This window comes from Sturnira hondurensis, unplaced genomic scaffold (genome assembly GCF_014824575.4).
Source record: "Sturnira hondurensis isolate 20B ecotype Veracruz unplaced genomic scaffold, ASM1482457v3 Scaffold0000549, whole genome shotgun sequence".
Lineage (NCBI taxonomy): Eukaryota > Metazoa > Chordata > Mammalia > Chiroptera > Phyllostomidae > Sturnira > Sturnira hondurensis.
Window position 1 is genome coordinate 294,077 of NW_028073180.1, and position 21,459 is coordinate 315,535.

The following is a 21,459-nucleotide window of genomic DNA, read 5'->3' on the forward strand; positions in this document are numbered from 1 at the left end:
TTAATTTATGACAATTTGAAACTTATTGGTGGCACTGCCATCTAAAAATCAAAATTTTATTGTAGAGTGTAATTATTAAATCAAAAGAATGAAGTTTCCCCTCCCTTTTCTACATTTGAACCAAAACACAGTCTTCACCTGGAAAGAGCACTTACTTGAAACAAGACCTCAATTTTTATCTACTTTCATTCAAGGCAGCATGCTCTAAAATGGGAAAATAAGACTTCGTAGCGTAAATATGATGATACTGAAAAGATGTTAAAATTCCTTGGAAATGTCTGCTTTCACCAACTTACAAAAAGAGAAAGAGTTGACTTCTTCTTTATCTGTCAAAGGTCTTGCCTGCATTTTCAAGAACACACTGTGGAAGGGCCGTGTGTGGTCTTACGGGCAAGAAGTATTGTACTTCCAGTCGTCTACTGGCTGTTGTTCTTCAGCTGTTCTCCCTGTGACTGTTAGCAGCTTTCATTTCAGGACATCACAGTAGTTAAGTTTTTTGTTCTTCCAGTTGAAAACCACGCAGATGTGTTTCAGCACTGTATTTAACTCCATTAGAAAAAATTCTGTTAGATTATATTGTGACAGCTGTCATATCATTGTATATTTAAAAAAAAACATCAAAATTGTGAACTTTTACGCAGCCATTCTAATATTGAAGATGAAAAAAGATGCAACATTTTCCACGTATTATGCTTTAATTATTTCAAGAAAGGTAAAAAGGCAACTGAAATGGAAAAAAAAGATTTGTGCAGTGTACAGAGAAGGTGCTATGACTGATTGAATCTGTCAAAAGTAGTTTGCGAAGCTTCTTGGTACTGTTGATATTTTGGCCAAATTATTTTTTGCTGTGGGCTGTCTTATGCACTGGAAACTGTTTAGCAGAACCTCGGGCTTATACCAATTAGAAGGCAACAGCAGGAGATAGCTGACATGCTCAAAATATCCAAGTCAGTAAAGTTACTGGTGAAAATGAAAACTGTCTTATTTTATGGGGGAAAAAAACTACATGGAATTTTTGGCCAACCCAATACTTTTGTAGTAAAAGAACAGTATTATCACTAAGTGGGATAAAGGCTCTAAATAGCTCCATGCCATACAACTTCAGCACCAAACATAGAAAACCCATTTGGTTAATTTTTTTAAAGCCTTTTGGATTTCAGAATTGCAGACAAAAAGACTGTGGGCTGGGAACATACATAAAGGATTCTTGGGAGGAAAGGCCTTTCCTATAAACTTTATATGAGATGGAGAGAGATACCCGCTCCCCTACTCCTCATACAACTCTCCATTCTTTTATGACTCCTTATTTCTCAAACACACCAGACACACACATTCTACCTCCTAACACTGGCTTTTCATCTCTGTGGATGGTTTTACTCCTGTCCATGCATGGCTTGCTCTCTCACCTCTTTAAGGGCTCTGCTGAAATACCACCTCAGCAAGTTATTCCCTGACTGCCCTACTTAAAAATTTAAAACAACTTTCCCTACAAGCAGTCCCTGTCCTCCTCCCAGCTATGTCTTTCTCCAAAGTACTTACTACAATGTACTTAATACATATGTATTCCACATTTATTTATTCACTTGCTGTTTTTCCCTGAAACTAGACTTAGAATGTGGGTTCCACGAAGATGGGATTTCAGTTTTATTTATTTGTTATTGTATCATCACATTTACAACTATGACTAGAATACAGTATGTACTCAGTACATGGCATCTGAAAAGAAGAAGAGAATATTATTTGCTTCTGCATACTTGGAAAAATATTCAAATTACACCCCGCCCCCATACACACATACATGGACTTCTAGGTACCAGAGCTGAAGTAATAAAACTAGCCAGGTTGCTTCCAATCTGGGGAGGAGCTGATGTAGGGATGGGAAAATAGGCCATAGGCAAGTCAAGCAAGGCAACAAATACAATTAATACAAAATATTAATTGTAGAAAATGGTAACATAGCAGTATTAAATGAGCAGTTTTAAGCAATACAAAAAAAGCAATAAAGCTATATCTGGAGCCTTATTTAGGAAATCTTAATATGTGATCTCTGCAATTCCTAAAATTCAGGCACTAATTCTAACATGAACTTACTAGCAAAAGGCTCAGAAGTATTGTAAGCACTTGACCTAATAGTTAACTGATCCAAAAAGGCTTTAAGCAAGTGTTTAGTAAAATGGGGAAAGACTAGGGTAGAATAAATGAGCTATTTTTGTTTGTTTGATTTTGGTTCATGTTTTGAGAAGTTGAGAGGGAAGAGAAGTAGGAATGAAGAATTCTGTTAACTAAGAGAGCTTTGACCTCTGTGAAGAGGTCAGGGCTAGAAAAATAAATTTAGGAATCATCAGCATATAAAACCCATTAAAGGCCAAGAACAGATGAGATACTATAAGAGAGTTTATATATATGAGAACATTAGTGAACTTAATACAAAGACCACATCAGACTAGTAAGACTCTTAACAACTAGTTTATTTGAAAATAGACAAAATATTAATTGTAGAAAATGGTAACATAGCAGTATTAAATGAGCAGTTTTAAGCAATACAAAAAAAGCAATAAAGCTATATCTGGAGCCTTATTTAGGAAATCTTAATATGTGATCTCTGCAATTCCTAAAATTCAGGCACTAATTCTAACATGAACTTACTAGCAAAAGGCTCAGAAGTATTGTAAGCACTTGACCTAATAGTTAACTGATTTGTACAATATTCATGCAAAAATTAATGAGGAAAAGGGGTAAAGCATTCTAGTGCCTTGTTATCAAGATGACTGTAAAAAAAAGTTTGAAACTTTGAGCACAAAATAAAATTTTGTTTTCTATTAGACCAGATTTCTTTTTACAAAGAGTTTAGACAAAGTGATTTTCCTAAAAGCTTATTGATGCTGTCTTAAATACCATCTATTTTAAATTATACCATTTCTAAATAAGTTAATCACACAAGATATTTCAAATACACCTTAGGTGCCAGGAGGGAAAGCATCACTTTTACAATGTAGCTATTTTAACATATTTGCAAAAAATCAGAAATATTAATGCCTAACCCAAAGACCTTTGAATACATATTTGAAATTTTGAACGGGAAATAATGTGGCTTTGAATGTGCCAGTGTTAGACCATACTCACTTAAAACCAATAAATGATAGATGGATGCCGGCTCTAAAGATACATGGAAGACATGTATCATTCCAGAGAACACACACCCCTTCCCAAATCAAGGAGGACACTATAATTGCTGATATGCAATTAGGTGAATCTTTAAGAAAAATATTAAGACTCTTAAAGTTAACAGTCTTTTTTATAGAGTAAAATTACTTTGAATCTTGATTTTTCAGGACCCAGGAACATTACAAAGTATGCTTTGTATATACTGTTATTAGGGCCTCTATAGCAAACCCATAGCTGAACACTTTATCTTCCAAGTACTAGATGGATACTTTATGAATTCAGTGATCTGAATGATATAAAAACTAAGAGTACTATTAATAACCCTAATTTTAAAGCATGACTTGAGTGAAGAATCAAATTCTTAGAAGTCCTGAGGTATGAAATCTGTATCAGTAGTATGACAATATCCTATGTTTATAGTTTGCTTTCTGCTTGTATTTAAAAGCTAAAGTTTATAAAACAAACGCACAGTACATCAGGTTCTATTAGTAAACTAAAACCTAATGTGTAAAAATTAGTCATTATTTTCTAGTTTCTAATATCTGTTTTAGATGAAGAATTCAGGATCATTTGGGTGAGTAAGGGGCAGTCAGCCAAATTGTATTTGGAAGACAAGATATACTTTCTAAGGGTGTTTATGTTAAATTAAAAAATAAATATAAATTAATAAAAATAATAGCAAATATCACACATATGCCACAAGAGAAAACAAAGTATTCAGACAGGCATGGGTTGTTGGGACTCCCACTCCCAGGCATCCTTTGAAAATAGAAATATCTGCTAAACTTTTTAAATGGCAGGTTTTACACAAATTTTCAATCTTGTACAATAACAACATATATTCTATCAACTACAGCATTGCAAATGGCTTGGGAATCACCTGCACCTGCACACTTTATATCCAGAGAGAGTTGAAGAAAGGTATTAAATGTGGCTGTAAACAGAACCTGGGAGAGTTATACAGTCAGATCTGTGAGACAATGAGGCCAGAGGTGAACACTGCCACCAAAGCCATGCAATCCTCACTTTTCTCCCCTGTTGGAGATATCCATGCTATCATTCATTTTCTGCTTTTGCATTCGTGTTCGAGTAGATGCTGGAAAAAAGATGAAGAACTGTTAATGACACTGATGCCTCTAGTAAGTTGGCAAAGGCTGTACCATATGTGTTATGCTTATGCTGAATCAGTGGAGCTCAGGGCCTTAAAAAAGCAGTGGTTTCCAAAATTTTTATCAAATATCCTTAGAGTTAAATTTATTCCAAGCATGTGCCACCAAAATATGTACATATACATGAATATGTATACGTGTATAAATTATAGAACACACATACCCCAAATAAACATTAAAGGTAGATGAGATAAAACCAGAAACTTTAGTATTTTCTTATATAACCCAGAAGGTAGTCTTACACACTACCAGGTATACCCAACTTTGCAGTCCTATAGATAATGAGATGATGGGTTTTGAGTTTGACACTTGAGCAGAGCAGAATCCTGGGCTGGCCCTGAATGATCTGCTGAAATGAATGACATTCTTAACAAAACTAGCAATTCCCTTTTATTTAGAGATGGCTTGCAGGTACTGCAAAGACTATCATCTCACAGCTCATTCAGTGTGGAAATGGACATTTAAAATGTACATTATTATATCATAGGCAAGAACAAAACATTTCTTTGTTTTTATTGAATTTATTGGGGAGACATTGGTTAATATATTAGGTCTGTCCAGAAAAAGTCCAGCAATTGTTAATATAACAAGAATGGTTTACATGACATCTTTGTAACCTGGCCGCCAAGGAGAGTGGACTGGAATGCACATGTGTGAATAATGATGACTTCATCCTAATATTCAGTGGGGGCGGTAGACACTGCTGACTGAGCATGTTTATTTACTGTGTGGCTGTCACACTTAAAATGACTGGGCAAGTAGAGCAATGACTCTGCATCAAATTTTGCTTTAGCTTGAACATTCCTGAGTGGAAACTATTTGGATGATTTGGAAGCTAGCAGCTGTGGGCAACTAGTGGTTGGCAGCTTTATCGGCAAAGCATCCAACCATCCAGGTAACTACAGCCCAGATTTGGCCCCCTGCAACTTCTGTTTTATCCCCAAACTAAAATCATTTTTAAAAGAGAAGAAATTTCAGACCATTGATGAGATTCAGGAAAATACAACGGGGCAGCTGATGGAGACTGGGAGAACTATGTGAGGTCCCTAAGGTGCCTACTTTGAAGGGAACTGAGGAGTCATTGCCCTATGTACAGTGCTTGTATCCTGTTTCTTCTTTAATAAATGTCTCTATTCTTCATAGTACATGGCTGGATACCTTATGGACAGACCACTTATAGGCTTCAGGTGTACAATTCTAGAACACATCATTTGTATAATGTATTATGTGTTCACCACTGTAAAGTCAAATCTCCTTCCATCATTTAACTCTCCTTTCCCTCACAGTTGTCTGTGTCTTTGAGGGTTTATTTATTTTTTTTTTTGCTTAATCTCTTTCCCTTTTTCTCCCAGCCCCCTGGGAGAAACACCTACCCCTACCCTGTCAGGACATTTCTTTTACATTATTTTAAAATTCTAACTTGATTTTAGTGGTGGGCAGTAGCTCTTCGTAAAGAAACAAAGAATATTTACACTTGGAAAAGACAGAAAACAGCAATTCTAAGTCTCTCCCTGTGGTCCTTCCTCTCTGAGTAAGCTGGCATTATTTGAATGTGGTTCTTTGAGGAAGCTGAAGAGGAAGGAGCCTAGAGAATTCCCTAGCTTCACCAGTTAAAACTCCTGCTGAATCTCCCCAGTTTTCCAGCTACACAAATCCCTGCATTTCAGCTGGGCACAGGGAATTCACCATTATAGCTAAGTGTGTCCTCAGAAAATGTGGAGGACAGAAAATGTAGAAATGCTGTAGAGAAGGGTTCACTACAGCAACTGAACCCTTCTCTAAGAAAATATGCATGTTTTTACAGCTCTCTGCTCCCTTAATAGTTTATATCTATGGGCTCCACAATGCCTCCATGTGTTTTCAAGGCCTGATTTTGGTAATAAGCTTCATTTCTATCTTCACATACTGGGGTGGAAAAGCCACAATTATTTAAAAGTTAAAATAGAAGCATTTAGTCAAAATAAAGTCCAAAAAGATTAATTTATAACAAAAATTTAAACTTTTGGTATATTTAGTTTTAATTGAAATTTTCAAGCTAATGCACACAGAAAAAATGATTTATTTATTGATTTATCTATATTTATTTATTTATTTTTATTTAATTCTTGTTCAAGTACAGTTTTCTGTGTTATATTCCCAGCCCTGCCCCGCCCAGTGCTCCCCACCTTCCTCCCATTTCCACCCCCACCTTAGTTATTGTCCATGTGTCCTTTATACTTGTTCATGTGAGTAGAAAACATGATTTAAAAAATCAAAATCATTCTTTTAAATTCTTTATATTTCAAAGTTAGTGTCTACAGAGATGTGTTGAAAGAAATGCCCTTTTTCAAAGGTCACACTTTAATTGGTATTGTTCTTATTGACATGTCCTATAATGTAGGAATCACAGTTTTAATACTACACTCATTTATGTTTGTCTTCTTTCCAAGGCCCAGCTCTTTATCCTATTAATGGATCTCACATCACACTATCATGAAATGTCACATGAAATGTCTCACTATCATAACTACCTCTCTCTCTAAGACAACCTTGTAACAGTTAGCTCATGTTTATCTTTTTGTTGATGCACTTTCCATCTACTATATATGGACTATTCTTTTATAGTGTTAAGAGTAACTTAGGCTGGAATTCCATTTGCTTTAACATTTATATCCAAATTTATATCACTGTATAACTTCAAAAATGATTAGTGGTGGTTTTTATCTAAATTCTGATTTCCAGTAATGGAGAACTTTTGTTTTAAATTAAGTTTGAAATCTTGCAAGTTAGGAAAGTTCAATAATAGCAGAATAGAAGATTATTCTTTAAATAAGGGTTATGATGTTTGTATATGCTAAGTTTGTAAAACCTTTCCTTATAACCAACACTTGAGTTCCTCATTAGAGTTCTGCTTCTAACCAAAGCCATTAATGCTGAACAAGTGGTTTTACTTCTAAGTGTTCCTCCGCAAAAGATTTTACAAAGGGTCAAGGTGACCCTTACTTTGCATGGTACATTTAAACTACAAATGTTTGTGCATGTAAATAATACATCCTTGATTCAATTCTACTGTAAATGCATGAGCAAGTCCACTAATAGAAGGAATGATATGTACTTATTCTTTTCTAATGTGAAAAGTTCTTTTGCAATGTAAACATAAGATGAAATGGTAAGTACTTACTCATTTCTGCCAGTTTCTGTTGAAATTTGGACTCGCCTGGGAGATGTTTGCTGCAGATGAAAAAGTGCAAAATATTTCATATGCCTATGTATAAATAGAAAACTCAAATTCCCAGTAATTATAGTGTTTTACATGACTTATTTTATACTATTATTTTAGTGAGTAGCTTTTAATTTCAAAGGTTTATAAACAAACCCTCTAAAATATAAATGTCACAAATTTATGATTGCATATAGTTTTTCAGTGGTCTTATAAAACACAATAGCTGATATTTCTTAAGAGTAAGTACTTTAATATCTATGTTAATCAAAAGTAACAAAATTTTATTAATATTTTGTAAAAATGATCAGATTTTAAACATCTGATATTTGGGTGCTTTTAACTCTTGGATCCAGCCAAACCTATTGTGTAATCCTAATAATTTCTAAATAAAATTGGCATGAAAGGGGTTGGTGGAAGTCAAAATCAGAGCTGACACTGTGAGTTCTCCAGATTACCAGTTCATCTACTGACAAACATTCTGAAACTGCTCCTACCTTCCATCTGCTTCATCTGATCCTTCAATATCAAAACGCAGTTTTTTTAGTGGTTTAGGAGGGTTGCTTCCTTCTGCACTTCTTTTGAGCACACGGTCACTGTTACATACCATCTGATTTATTTTCTGGAACTTCTCAGAAGTCTATGAATCACAGAATTCTGTATTTAATTTTTAAATACAAACATTTGGTAGTTACCAACTCTTAATTGTAGTTTGAAGTATGTCAAAAGTCAGGCAGAGGTAATATCTACATTTGAATTTTCTGATTTACTGTACCAAGTAAGACAAATGAAAAGTCTCAAAATCAGAGTAACAATTTACCCAATTAAATACCCACTCTTTTTAAGTCTTCCTGTCTCTTTCCATGAGACGTTTCCACCAACAACACTGGCTACTATTCTGAAAGTCCTAGTTCCTCAGTTTCAGATTACACCCACACACCAAACTTGGGCTACCTCTTTCTCAGAAGCATATAAAGTTGAAACAGCTTTCTGGACCACTGTTTTTGTCATATTTTTTTTCTTGAGGGCAAACATAACCAGAGGAAGTAAGAATTTAATGAGATAAAGTATCCAGTGAAGAATAATCTCACTTTTGGGGTACTATGTTGACAAGTTATATAGTTTATATATTCTAAACCATTATTGATAACAGTATTTGTTGAAATGCTGCTAATTCATAAAGTTTTTAAAATAAAAAAATCAAATATCAAAAAGACTTAAGAATTTGAGTTCATTCACTATTACTGGAGATGGTTTGAGAGCTAATCTCCTAAAGGAGAATCCTGTTACAGCAAAGAATGTTTTGTTAAGAAATACGAAAGGAGGGACAATACCTATTTTATGCAAAGGAGAAACATGTAGAAAAATTCTATTTCTTATCTATCTATTTTAGAGCCAGAGTGAGGTGATTATCTCAGGGATGTGAATGAACATGTTCACTTGAACTAAAAAATGAGACCAGCCTTTCTGATAAAAATTCAATCTGAATGGGGATAGAAAAGACTTGACTTGGGGTGGTGAACACACAATAGAGGTCCTTTGTGTAGCCTGACAGCCGCAGCCTACATGAGCTACATGTCACAGCACTGTATGGTTTGTAATATACGTCTTAACACCTGGTCTTTTAGTACCCAAACTTTTATCTTTCTCTGGTTATTTTACTTGGGGAAGTATGACAGACAGACAGACTCCAGAATGGCTCTCACTGATCCCCGGATCCTAGTGTTTACACTCTTGTGTTATTCTTCTCTCCTTGAATGTTAAGTTTGTCTTGGAATGTCACTTCCAATTATTAGTGACCAAAAGACTGTGACTTCCATCTTGCTCATTAATTCCTTTCCTTCCCTTCCTCTCTAGAACTTCCTACTCTGGGGAAAGAAAGCTGCTATGGTAAGTAGTGAGTAGCCCTATGGAGAACCTCAAGTGGCAAGGTACTGATGGCTTGGGCAGATAGCCATCAAGGATCAGCCAGCAGCCATACAAATGAATTTGCAAGAAATCCTTGAGATAAGTGCAGCCCCAGCTGACAGGTTGATTGTAGCCTTGTGAGGACAGGCCCCGGAGTCAGCTAAGCCAGGCCTGAATTACTGAAACCACAGAAAACTGAGATAAAAAAAAGTTTGTTTTAAGTCACTAAGTTTGGACTGATTTGATATGCAGCAATAAATAACTATTATAGGCAAGAGAGATGTGGTGGTGAACATTAAGAGTAATGCATACTCAATACAGGACTGCTGAATTAGTGATGTTAGTAGAAGAACAACTAGAGCAGTTGCCAGCCTACAGTAACTTTCAAAGCTAAGCTTTTACTTGGATCCTTCTGGAATAAATATCACCACATACCTGCTATTTATGAGAATCTCTGTAACCAAGTCCTAATCAATTTACCAGAGAAAGAATATCCTAGAGGTCTAACAGGAGAACAAGCAAAAGTATGTATATGTATAGAAGAAGACCAGTACATAGGCACTGGCTGGTGACATTTGGATATGGTATCTTATTTCAAACCACACACATAATTAATGAATTTCAAACCTGTTTTCTAAACATTCCTTTTAGACTATATACCTTCATGTATAAATATGAATATATGTACACACATATATATGCACTACATAATCTCAAAGGTGTTTATAAAACATTTGACTTTGACTCTGATATGTATATTTTCTAAATTCTATGGAACATGCTTGGGATGGGTATTTAAATAACAGCACGTGTAAAGTCAAATTATAGAAACCTTCAATTTCTTTTTATAGTTACAGGGCATGCATGTTACTGTATTTCATAGAAAGAAAATACTCACCCCAAATGATTCACCAATGGATACTAAGATTCTGTCAAGTTAAGAAAAAATACAAATTAGTAATAAAAATCATACACAACTTTGCAGAGATGAACATACACTCAGCATGGTGAATTATCAGAAATACAAAATTAAGGCTAAAATTAAGGGTAATTTCATTTACCCTTAGAACCACTGATAAATCATAGCCATTAAAGGCTTAATCTAACAGTACTAGTCTATATATACTGAGCTGGTCTCTTAGATTTTTAAAGCAAAAACTCTATGTCTGCAAGAGCATATTTTGCCTTTGTCCACATTTAAAGAGAGTAAAAGAAAATGTTAAGTTTATGCCTACTTAATTCTTCATAAACCAATGGGTAAGCTATCAATTATAATTTCTTTCACATTTTCTCATTAAAAATTCATATCAAGCAATAATCAATTCTAATTAGGATATATATTGATATATAGAATAAAGGCTATTTATCATATATCCTAGAATCAGAAATCTCTATTAGTCTGTTGGCCTTGTTTGAACTATATAATACATGTTTTTGATAATAAAGCTAAAGAAGAGCATTAGCTGACAAAACAAAGATTTGATGATATACACATATAACTAATAGATATACAGATTTTATTGTCCTCCAATTCCTTGATAAGTAGCTATCAATCTCTACGTATTTGATTAACCAGAATACCTAAATATGCTAGATAAGCAGAGTGTTAACAATCTAGTGAACAAACTGAACTAATAAGCAAAATAGACTCATCATAGAGAGCAGGCTGACCCCTCTGGTGGGAGGCAGCGGTGCTTGGGGGTGGAGGGATCAAGCAAAAAAGAAAAAGGACTCATGAGCATGGACAACAGCGTGGTGATTGTGGTGTGGGTGGGTAGAGGTGGACGAGAGTGTAAGGGGGATAGATGGTAATGGAAAAAATACAATAAAAAATCAACTGCTAAAAAAAAAGATGCTGTCTTAATGCTTGATCAGTGATTTATCAGGAATTTCATGTGACTTTTCTGCTAATAAAGGACCCCTGCCAACACAGAAGTGATTTCACTAGGATCATCAAATAGGCATCATTATCAGCACAATATAGATTAAATATCATCATTAAAAAATTACTCTGGGGTACATTTTCATGTTGAAATGTGGGACTGTATAAATTAAATAGACATGGTATGGAACCTTAGCAGCTTATAATCTAAGTTGTAGATTTTAGTACACAGTTACTCAAAAAATAAACAAAGGATTGTATCATGAGACACAAGAGAATTTATATCATTTGCCAATTGTTTTCTATTTTATCTTTTCCTGTGGAGTTTTAAGTTGTATCATGAGAAAGCACACCACACAAATATTAATATTTTCTAAGGGGTTAACATATTCCCTCTCCTTGTTTTCTTTTCTTGCTCACTAAGTACAACTGTATGGGCTGACAATTTCTGAGATGAGATTACATTAAGTATTCTTGCTAATCTGCCTCCCACTTTATATAATAGTCAGTTTCAAATAGCCCATGGCACTTCAAAGCCAGAAAACAGTGTGGTTGGACATGAAATATAATATAATGATTTGTAGTTGCACAGAATCTTTTTTTAAAAGATTTTATTTTTAGAGAGAGGGCAAAGGTGGGAGGAGAGAGAGAGAGAGAAAAAACAATCATGTGTGAGAGATACATCCATCGGTTGCCTCTCATATGCACCCATAACAGCCTGCAACCCAGTCATGTGCCCTGACTGGGAATCAACCGGCCACCTTTTAGTTCAATCCACACAGCCACATCAGCCAGGGCCAGAATCTTTCATCTTAGCATTTAAAATTGCTTCATTATCATTATATCCCTGATCTATAACACCTTTCTGAGGTGGACACAGAGAACTGCCCATGCTGATAATAAGGAAGCCACAGGAAATTAGGGATGAACTTCTAAAGACTTAATTTAGTCATCTACATTTAATCAGCTATCCACAATTTATAACAGCAAGAACAATTCCACAGAAGAGTTTACAGGACATTCAATAAACTACAAAATAAAAAATATTAACCAAAAGTAATCTCTTTGTTTAGTAGCCTGGCTAACAAAAATATGATTTGAAACCTATTACCAACTGGTTCTCAGACTGTTTAAAAAAAAACCAGACCCCAGCATCCAAAAGAGTTAATGACTAAATTTGCAAACCTACCTAAGTAAACAAATGATCTTTCTTTCCTCACAAATACTTATCATGTCACTTAATATAAATAAGCCAATTAGGGATGCCAGAATATAGCTTATTTTAAATGAAGAAGGCTTTATAATTTTATGCTTGTATCAAAATAATCCCCTCTTATTTCTTAGCACTTCTTTAAAGATAAAACACAAACCTTGATCTTGGAGTCATTTTTGTTGGTGTTGGCAGACTGTCTGAAATCTTATATGGATTTTTCAGGGGTGATATATAGATGTTTCCTCCAGGAATCCGTAAAGGTGAACTGGAAAACTTGTAGGGGCTTCGAGGAATGTGAGGTATTGGTGACAAAGTAGGGGGCTAGGGCAAAAGCAGAGGCAGATTATTTATTTAATGTCTTAGCGAGATCTGTTGTTTTATAATTAGATTTTTCCAAACAAAGGATACTTTTAACATACCCTGGTGGAAGCATACTGCAAAATATTTGTTTTCAGTCTCTGCATAAAGACTGAGTTATAGAATACTATAATAGAATCATATTCCTCTTCTCTGATCAAAACCCGTTTGAATGTCTGAGGAAGAAGAATAAAAATACTTGTTAAATGAATTTGGGAATTTATGTTTAGATTTTGTCTTTTTTTTAATAGTTCATGATACCTTTTAACAGTAAGAAGCACATATCATACAGGAAAAAAATAATCTGAAAACACTTTCTTAGGCTTGGGTTATTGCTGGGGTATAGTATTCCTTATTCACTAGATAATATAAATTTATGTATTAAAAGCATTAATTTTCTAATTCTATTTTAGTTACAAATAATTAACCAATAATATAAAAGTAAAAAATTAATATGTGAACTTATATATATAAGATGAGACTATATGATCTAATTAACGACTGAAGTTACCCATATTACAGATATGGATATATCCCCAAAATTCTTACCATGGAAGACTACTTACCTCCTGAATAGCATGAGGGAGTTCCTTATAAGCTGTTACAATGATTTTGAATTTAAGGTCTATATTCTTTACTTTGCATATGCCATACATGGAACACATCATAATCTAATAAGTAAATGTAATGTGAAAAGAGTCAGAATTTTGTAACATGGTTGTGTTCTAAAAAGCACTTGTTATCTTTATTTTTACCTTAACATAGAAATTCAATTTCCTAAAGAATCATCTTTTCCCATCCTGAGCTCAGTTTGAAAGTCTATGTGAAGTATTTAACCCAAATTCTACTTAAAGAACTATGTAAGTTGTAAATTCTATGTAAATAGTCAACCCTTGATCATGTGGTTTGTGAATAACCCTAACTTTTGCTCCCATCCCTTAGATATTTCCCAGATGATAGATGAAACTGGAATCAGTTAGCTATGTAACTAGCACTCTAAAAAAAAAGCCAGTGTGAAAAGGATCAAACTATTAGATAAAATAATATTGATACATTTGATGGTAGTGGTAAGGGAGATGTAGTAATAAAAGTCGATCGGAGAGACTCTTGCACTGTTGATAATGTTCTGTTTTTTCCAAGATCAGGGCAGATCAAGAGCATTCAGGGTGGTATGGCCGTAGACAATGTTCTGTTTCTTTATTTGGATGCCATTTACACAGGTGAGTTCAGGTGATGAATTTACATTAAGGTGCACCCTTAGGATACATGGATTTTTCTATATGTATATTATATTTCAAATAATCTTTTTAAATGCAAAAATAAGGCTTAAAATGATTCCCTGTGACATTAAAACATCAAACTTTCTTAATTTTTATGAATTTTATTGCCTAGTTTAAGTGTTCATATCTTCTGAAACACTCTTGCTCACATCTACTATTGCTAACAATTCCTATGCATCATCCCTTGCCCAGCATCCTGCGAGCCCCGATCCTCCTATTCCTGCCATTTAGAAGGCCATTCTGTATTCTCTTTGCTAATTCAAATTTTATTTCTACTCCAACACTTTATCTAAGGCACCTCTCACAAAAATGTTTTTGATTCCAGAAAGCTAATTTCTTTGGAAATCCTTAGCACTACAGTATAGATTTTTGCATATTGTAGAAAAGCAGTAGAAACAAAAGGCAATAAATGTCTACTTTAAAAAATCCAACATATTAGAATTTATACATCCAAATATGATCTGGTAAAATATACATATTTGTAGGTTTACACAATAATTCACCTTTTGCTAAAAACATTTTTACTGGGAACATTACTATCAACCTTACTGCCAGAAATAAAAGGATTATATATAAGGGAACATTATGAATAATTATATTAAAAATACAGATACCTAAGATAAAATACAAAAATTTATAGAAGAACACAAACTACCAAAACTGACTCAAGAAGATCTAAGCTTCAATTAACAATAAAAATTTTTCCACAAACAAAAGCCCAAACCCATATGGCTTTACTGGTGAATTCACTGGTTAATTCTACCAATTTATATTTAAGAATCAATATCAATATCAATTCTTCACAAACTCTTTCAAAAGTAGAGAGGAGGAAACACTACCAACTAAGTCTATGAGGCTATTAGTTCTCTGATACCAAAGCTAGACATCACAAGAAAATTGTTAACATCTCTATGATTAGAAATGTAAAAAATTTCAATAAAAACAAGTTGAATTCAGCAGCACTGTTGATATACTGTGACTAAATGAGATTCATTCTAGAAAGGCAAGGCTGGTTTAACATCTAAAATTCAATTAATGTAATAATATCCTAGGTATCAGTACAATACAAGGGGAAAAACATTTATCATTTCACTAGATACAGAAAAAATGACAAAATTCAACATACTTTCATGATAAAAGCACTCAATAAACTAGAAATAGAAAAAAACTTGACATGATAAAGGGCATATATAAAAAAACCCTGTGGCTAACAACAGATTTATGTTTCATTAATAATGAATGCCTTCCCAAAGATCAGAAACAAAAAGAGGGTGCCCCTTCTCACCACTTCCACTCAGCATTGAATTGGAAGCTCTAACCAAGGCACTTCAGTACAAAAATAAAATGAAAGACTAGGAGATTGAAAAGGACGAAGTAAAATGATCTCTATTCACAGAAGACATGATTCCAATATTGAAAATCTTAAGGAATCCACCAAAATTTATTAGAACTTATAAACAACTTTGGCAAGGTTGTAAGATAGAAGATCAATATACAAAAATCAACTGTATTTCAATACACTTGTAATGAACAATCTGAAAAAGAAAGTGAGGAACCAATTCTACTTACAGTAGTGTTAAAAAAAAAAACCAAAATACTTAGGGATAAATTTAACAAAAGAAGTGTAAGACTTGTACTCTAAAAAATTTTCAAAAACATTGTTGAAAGAAATTAGGGAAGATGTAAATAAATGGAAAGACATCACATGTTAGTGGACTGGAGGACAATGTTGTTTTTGACAGTACTCCTCAGACTGACCTAAAATTCAGTGCAATCCCTATCAAAAGTCCAGCTGGCTTCTTTGTAGAAATTGACAAGCCAATCCTAAAATTCATATAAAAATGCAAGCTTCAGAATAGTCAAATCAATCTTGTAAAAGAGAAAAATTAGAGCATTCAGACTTCCCTATTTCAAAACTTACTAAAAAGCTACAGTCATCAAGACAGTGTTGTAGTGGCATAAGAAGAGACATATAGATCAATGAAACAGAAGAGACCAGAAATAAACATTTACAGACTTACGGTTAATTGATTTTTCAACAACTCTCAACAGGGAAAGAAAAGACTTTTCAAGTTATAGTGCTGGAACAACAGGTACCCAAGTACAAAAGAGTGAAGTTGGATTCCTAACTCTCACAATATAGAAAAATTAACACAAAATGGAACAAAAATCTCAATATAGGAGAAAAATAGGGATAAATCTTCATGACCTCTGATTTGGCAATGGTTTTGTAAATATGACACCAAAGGCACCAGTAACAAAAGAAAAAATAGAACATCATCAGAATTAAACTGAACATCATCAGAATTAAAAATTTTTGTGCTTCAAAGGATACCATCAAGAAAGTGAAAAGACAACTCAGAGAATGGGAGAAAATATTTGCAAGTGACATATCTAATAAGGGACTTGTATGTAGAATACATAAAGAACCTTTACAACTCAATAAAAAAAATACAACCCAATTTAAAAATATACAAAAGATATTTATCCACTGAAGATACTCAAATGGCCAATAAGCACATGAAAAGATTATTAATCAACATCATTAGCTATAAGGGAAATGTAAATAAAAGAGATAGCTATTTCATATCCACTAGGATGCTTATATTCAAAAAAGGCAAATAGGTTGGTAAGGATGTGGAGAAACTGCAACCTCATACATTGCTGGTAGAAACATAAAATGGTATAGCCATGTTGGAAAGTAATCTGGCCATTCCTCAGAAGGTTAAACATAGAGTTACCATATGACCCAGAAATTCCACTCCTAGGTAAATACCCAAGAGAAATGAAAACATATGTCCACATAAGAACTTGTACATGAATGTTGATAGTAATATTACTTACAATAGCCAAAAATTAAAAACCAAATGTATACCAACTGATGAAAAGATAAAGATGATATGGTATATATCCACAGGACAGATTATTTGGCAATAAAAAGGAATGAAATATTGATAAAAGCTATAACACAGATGAACAATGTACTTAGAACAATGAAACACTGTATTAAGTGAAAGAAGCCCAACACAAAAGATAACATATTATATGATTCATTTTGTAAGAACTATCCAAAATAAGCATATCTATAGAGATAGAAAGTATATTATTGTTGCCTGGAGCTGGAGAAGGTGGGGTATGGGAGGGTGAGTGCTAAAGGGTATGAGGGTTTCTTTTTTGATGTGATGAAAATGTTTTAAAATTAACTTTGGTGATGGCTGTACAACTTCATAAGGGTAATTTGTATGGCATATGATATCTCAATAAAGCTGTTAACAAATAATATTCTTATTATCCTGTTTACAGAGAAGAAAAAGAAACACATGAGAGAATGTTCTCTGTAAATTAACTCATTCATTTGTTAGTTCATTCAGTCATTCAATAGGCACTGTTTTATATCAGTTGGTTCTTAAGTCTCCTGCTTTTGGCAATGCTAGAAATAAAATCTAGCTTATCACAACACAGAATAACCTATGACAAACAATGTCTTCAGTAATTTTATAAGATCTTTCACCTTATTAAGTAGAGTTACTGAAATACTCTGAAGCTCTGATTTGTAAGAATAACAGCAAAAATATAAAATATAGCCAAGAAGTAAATATATATTAAGTCTACAAACTGATCTAGCTTATTTGAATTTGATCATTTCTTAAGATGTCCCCAGAAGCTCCCTAAAAAAGGTAGCAGCTTCCCAAATGTCTGTTCCCAACAGTAGCATTCTTAAGGTGCCTGTTGACTTAGCATTTTGTGACTTAGCATTAGGTCTATGTCCTAGACCCCATAGCACCAGGGCTGACCGACCACCAAGGAAACTGCTCATAGCAAACTACCAATGGGCAAGTAGGTTCCTCTTCAAAGGCCCTTGCTCAAAGCCGTGGAATAGGCTGTTCGAACTTCAGTGCTGTACAGACTTGTATAAAAAAATCCTTACAGCCAACAAAAATGTGCCTGCCAACTCTAAGCTGGTAAATATTTTCTTAAATAATGCCTGATTCTGTTAAAATGTCTTTCAATTACATATTATCATATATGTTTTATTGATATACAAAAAATTTCTTCTTAGATTATCCTTAAAATATAGATAGGAAAAAAATGTAGAGTCCAGAAATCACTGACATATATCCACTGGATCACCAAACTATATCCCACATCTGTACTAAGGCAGTGAATTTCACCCCACCTTGCATCATTTCACTTGAGCCATATCCTTCTAAGGCACCCTAAAGTAAGGCACAGAACACTGATTCTCTGATGACTTAAAGTGACATTTTAGTTCCCAAAAGAGTCCTCTCAGGACTGATGTATCCAAAAGTAGGTAACCAGGAAACTGACAAACTAAACTTCACAGTTTGCAGCAGAATTATGAGGAACAGATACTTCTAGTTATCAACCTAGTATCTCTTTTCCCTTTCCTCATAACTTAGGATGTCCATTTTTTTACCTTAAAAAAAAAGGGAATTAAAAGCAAAAATAAATCAATGGGACTACATAAAACTAAAAAGCTTCTGTACAGCAAAAGAAAAGAACAATAAAACAAAAGGGCAATCAACAGAAGATATTTGCAAACAATATCTCCAAATAGGAGTTAGTATTCAAAATATATAAAGAACTCACACAACTCAACAACAACAAAAAAATAATTCAATTAAAAAAAGAGCAGAGGACCTAAACAGACACTTCTCTGAAGAAGACATACAAATGGCCAACAGACATATGAAAAGATGCTCAACTTCACTAGCTATATGCAAATCAAAACTACAATGAGATACCACCTCACACCTGTTAGAAAGGCTGTTATCAACAAGACAGGTAGTAACAAGTGTTGGAGAGGTTGTACAGAAAAAGGAACCCACACTCACGGCTGGTGAGAAGGTAAACTAGTACAGTCAACCTGGAAAACTGCATTGAGTGTCCTGAAAAAAAAGTTACCATATGATGCAACAATCCCTTTTCTAGATATCTACCCCCAAAATTTGGAAACATTTATTCATAAAAATATATGTACCCCTATGTCCACTGCAATATTACTTATAATGGCCAAAGCATGGAAACAACCAAAGTGTCCTGTAGATGACTGGATAAGGTAGATGTGGTATATATACAATGGAAACTATTCACCCATAAGAAAAGATGAAATGCTGTCATTTGTGACAACACAGATGAATCTTGAGAATATCCTGCTAAGTGAAATAGGTCAGATGGAAAAAGTCAAGAACCATATGATTTCACTCATCTATGGGATATAAAACTGAAACTCAGACACGGACAACAGTAAAGTGATTACTAAAGGGAAAGGGTGGCGGGGAAAAGGTAGAAAAGGGTAAAAGGAGTCAAATAAATGGCGACAGCAGGTGATTTGACTTTGGATGACAAACACACTATACAATATACAGATGACGTATTATAGAATTGTACGTTTAGAACCTATATCACTTTATTAACAAATGTCACCCCAATAAATTTAATAAAATTTTTTAAAAAGAAAAAAATCATACACAATTAACAAATAAGTAGAAGAAGGGAAGGTAAAGTGTATTCTTTTCTTACCTGGTCCAAATGCCTGTCTCTCATGAGTTCATACTCATTTTGCAGTGTGTGCTGGAAAAGAGTCCAGATGATATGTTCTAGTTCTGGGTGGTCAGACAGAAGACGTGCACATAGGGTATTTAGTCGAAGATATGCTAGTCGGTACACTTGGAGAGACAAGGAGAATTAGTTAGGTGTACTGTTCATTTTGAATTACCAGTGCATTTTTTCCCAAAACATTAAGTAGCTACAACCATAATGTTGTTAAATAGAATTTTAACAATAACCTCATTTCTACCACTATTTTCCTTATGAATAAATTATTACTAGTCTTACCATAGTGCTAGGTACATAAAAAGCAAAAATAATATTTGATGAATTAATATTACACTATAAAACTGAGGCAGAGTAGAAAATTAAGGAAGACAGATCTTAAGATATTAAATTAGACAACACACATAGGGTTTGTTTCAGTTCTGTTGGTAACCACTCACCACAGATATTAGAAATTCTCACTCTCAGTATTCAAGAGGGAACATTTTAAAAAATAATGGAATTTTCAGTGTTTTAATTTTTCCCTTCTTAAAAACAAAAAACAAAGTGCATTTCTCTACAAAATGCCAATGGCGTATACTCTATTGAGAAATAGTAGCAATGTACCACTAATGGGTAACATGACTGTGATGGAAACCTTAAGGATTTAGGTAGTATTTAAATATAGTACTGGAATACAGGTTTGGAGAAAAGGATTTCACAAAATTGAATTTTCTTCCATTTACTTTAACTATGAATAACCTTGGTTTAAATATAGCTTAAAAGACTTCCATAGGGGAGGGATCCAAGATGGTGGTAGAGTAAATGGAAGCTACACTAAATTCCTCACAAGATCAATCTGGAATTGCAACTAAATTGTAGAGATATCATCCAGAATAAACAACTAAACACTAGCTGGAGAGAAGCCTCATAACCACAGATAGGCAGGAAAAACCACTTCATCACAATAAGACTGGCGGGCAGTGCCCAGGAGACATGAAAAGGCTGTCTGGGCTCCCATGGGCAGCAGCTGGAGTGTAGAAGGGATATTTCATCGGGTAGGGGACTCCCCCTGAGAAGAGTGGGGTCTAAACTCCAAGCTGAGCCTCCCAGCCTACAGCACCAGAGCTGGAAAGAAACCAAGGTAACACCCAGCTGTGAAAAGCAGGAAGGTTTCTGTTTGCCAGGGAGAGACAGATGGAGATGCAGAGAGCCTCTTAACAGGCCAATGCACAAAATTTCATTTGTAGCCATATACCCTGGGCTCCAGCAGAGGGAAGGCAGAGTGGACTAGGGTTGCTTGAGGAGAGTCTGGGGTTGGTGGCTCAGGGAGAATACCAAAGGAACAGCTGCCAGGATCCCTATACTGAGTCATCCCCCATACTACAGGGGCCATTACTCTTAGGCAGACCCCTCTTCTCTGAATGGCACTGCATAAGGGGAAACAAAACCCCTGCCCTCAGGAATTATTTTGCCCAACCCCTAGGGTGTTTAATCCTGACTACTTGATTAGATTAACACCTGACTGGCTAAGAGGCTGATTAGTTTAACAAAGCAGCCAAGGTGGGAAGACAAAGAAACAGACCCCAAATGAAAGAAAGAACAAGTTAATTAACCAAAAAAAAAAAAAAAAAAAACCTAGATGAAATGGAGGCAAGCAATTTAACAGGCAGAGAGTTCAGAGTAATGATTATAAGGATTGCTAACAGTATAAAAAAACATAGAAACCA

The 21,459-nt window shown here is 34.4% G+C and overlaps 1 protein-coding gene across 3 annotated transcripts in view; it reads right to left on the reverse strand.

The window, feature by feature from the left end:
• Positions 1 to 1,938: 1,938 nt before the first annotated feature.
• RB1 (RB transcriptional corepressor 1) overlaps positions 1,939 to 21,459 on the reverse strand; it is a 282,066-nt gene continuing 262,545 nt past the window's right edge. For 2 of the 3 annotated variants that reach the window (XM_037041693.1, XM_037041700.1), the window contains 8 exons: positions 19,718 to 19,863; positions 13,460 to 13,564; positions 12,956 to 13,069; positions 12,694 to 12,857; positions 10,340 to 10,370; positions 8,031 to 8,173; positions 7,495 to 7,544; positions 2,451 to 4,261 (listed from right to left, as the gene is read on the reverse strand). In XM_037041693.1, coding sequence (XP_036897588.1) covers positions 4,188 to 4,261; positions 7,495 to 7,544; positions 8,031 to 8,173; positions 10,340 to 10,370; positions 12,694 to 12,857; positions 12,956 to 13,069; positions 13,460 to 13,564; positions 19,718 to 19,863 — 827 coding nt within the window. In that variant the 3' untranslated portion in view covers positions 2,451 to 4,187. Of the gene's footprint in view, positions 2,127 to 2,450; positions 4,262 to 7,494; positions 7,545 to 8,030; positions 8,174 to 10,339; positions 10,371 to 12,693; positions 12,858 to 12,955; positions 13,070 to 13,459; positions 13,565 to 19,717; positions 19,864 to 21,459 lie in introns of those variants that run through there. The other variant, XR_005065830.1, reaches the window with a different exon arrangement.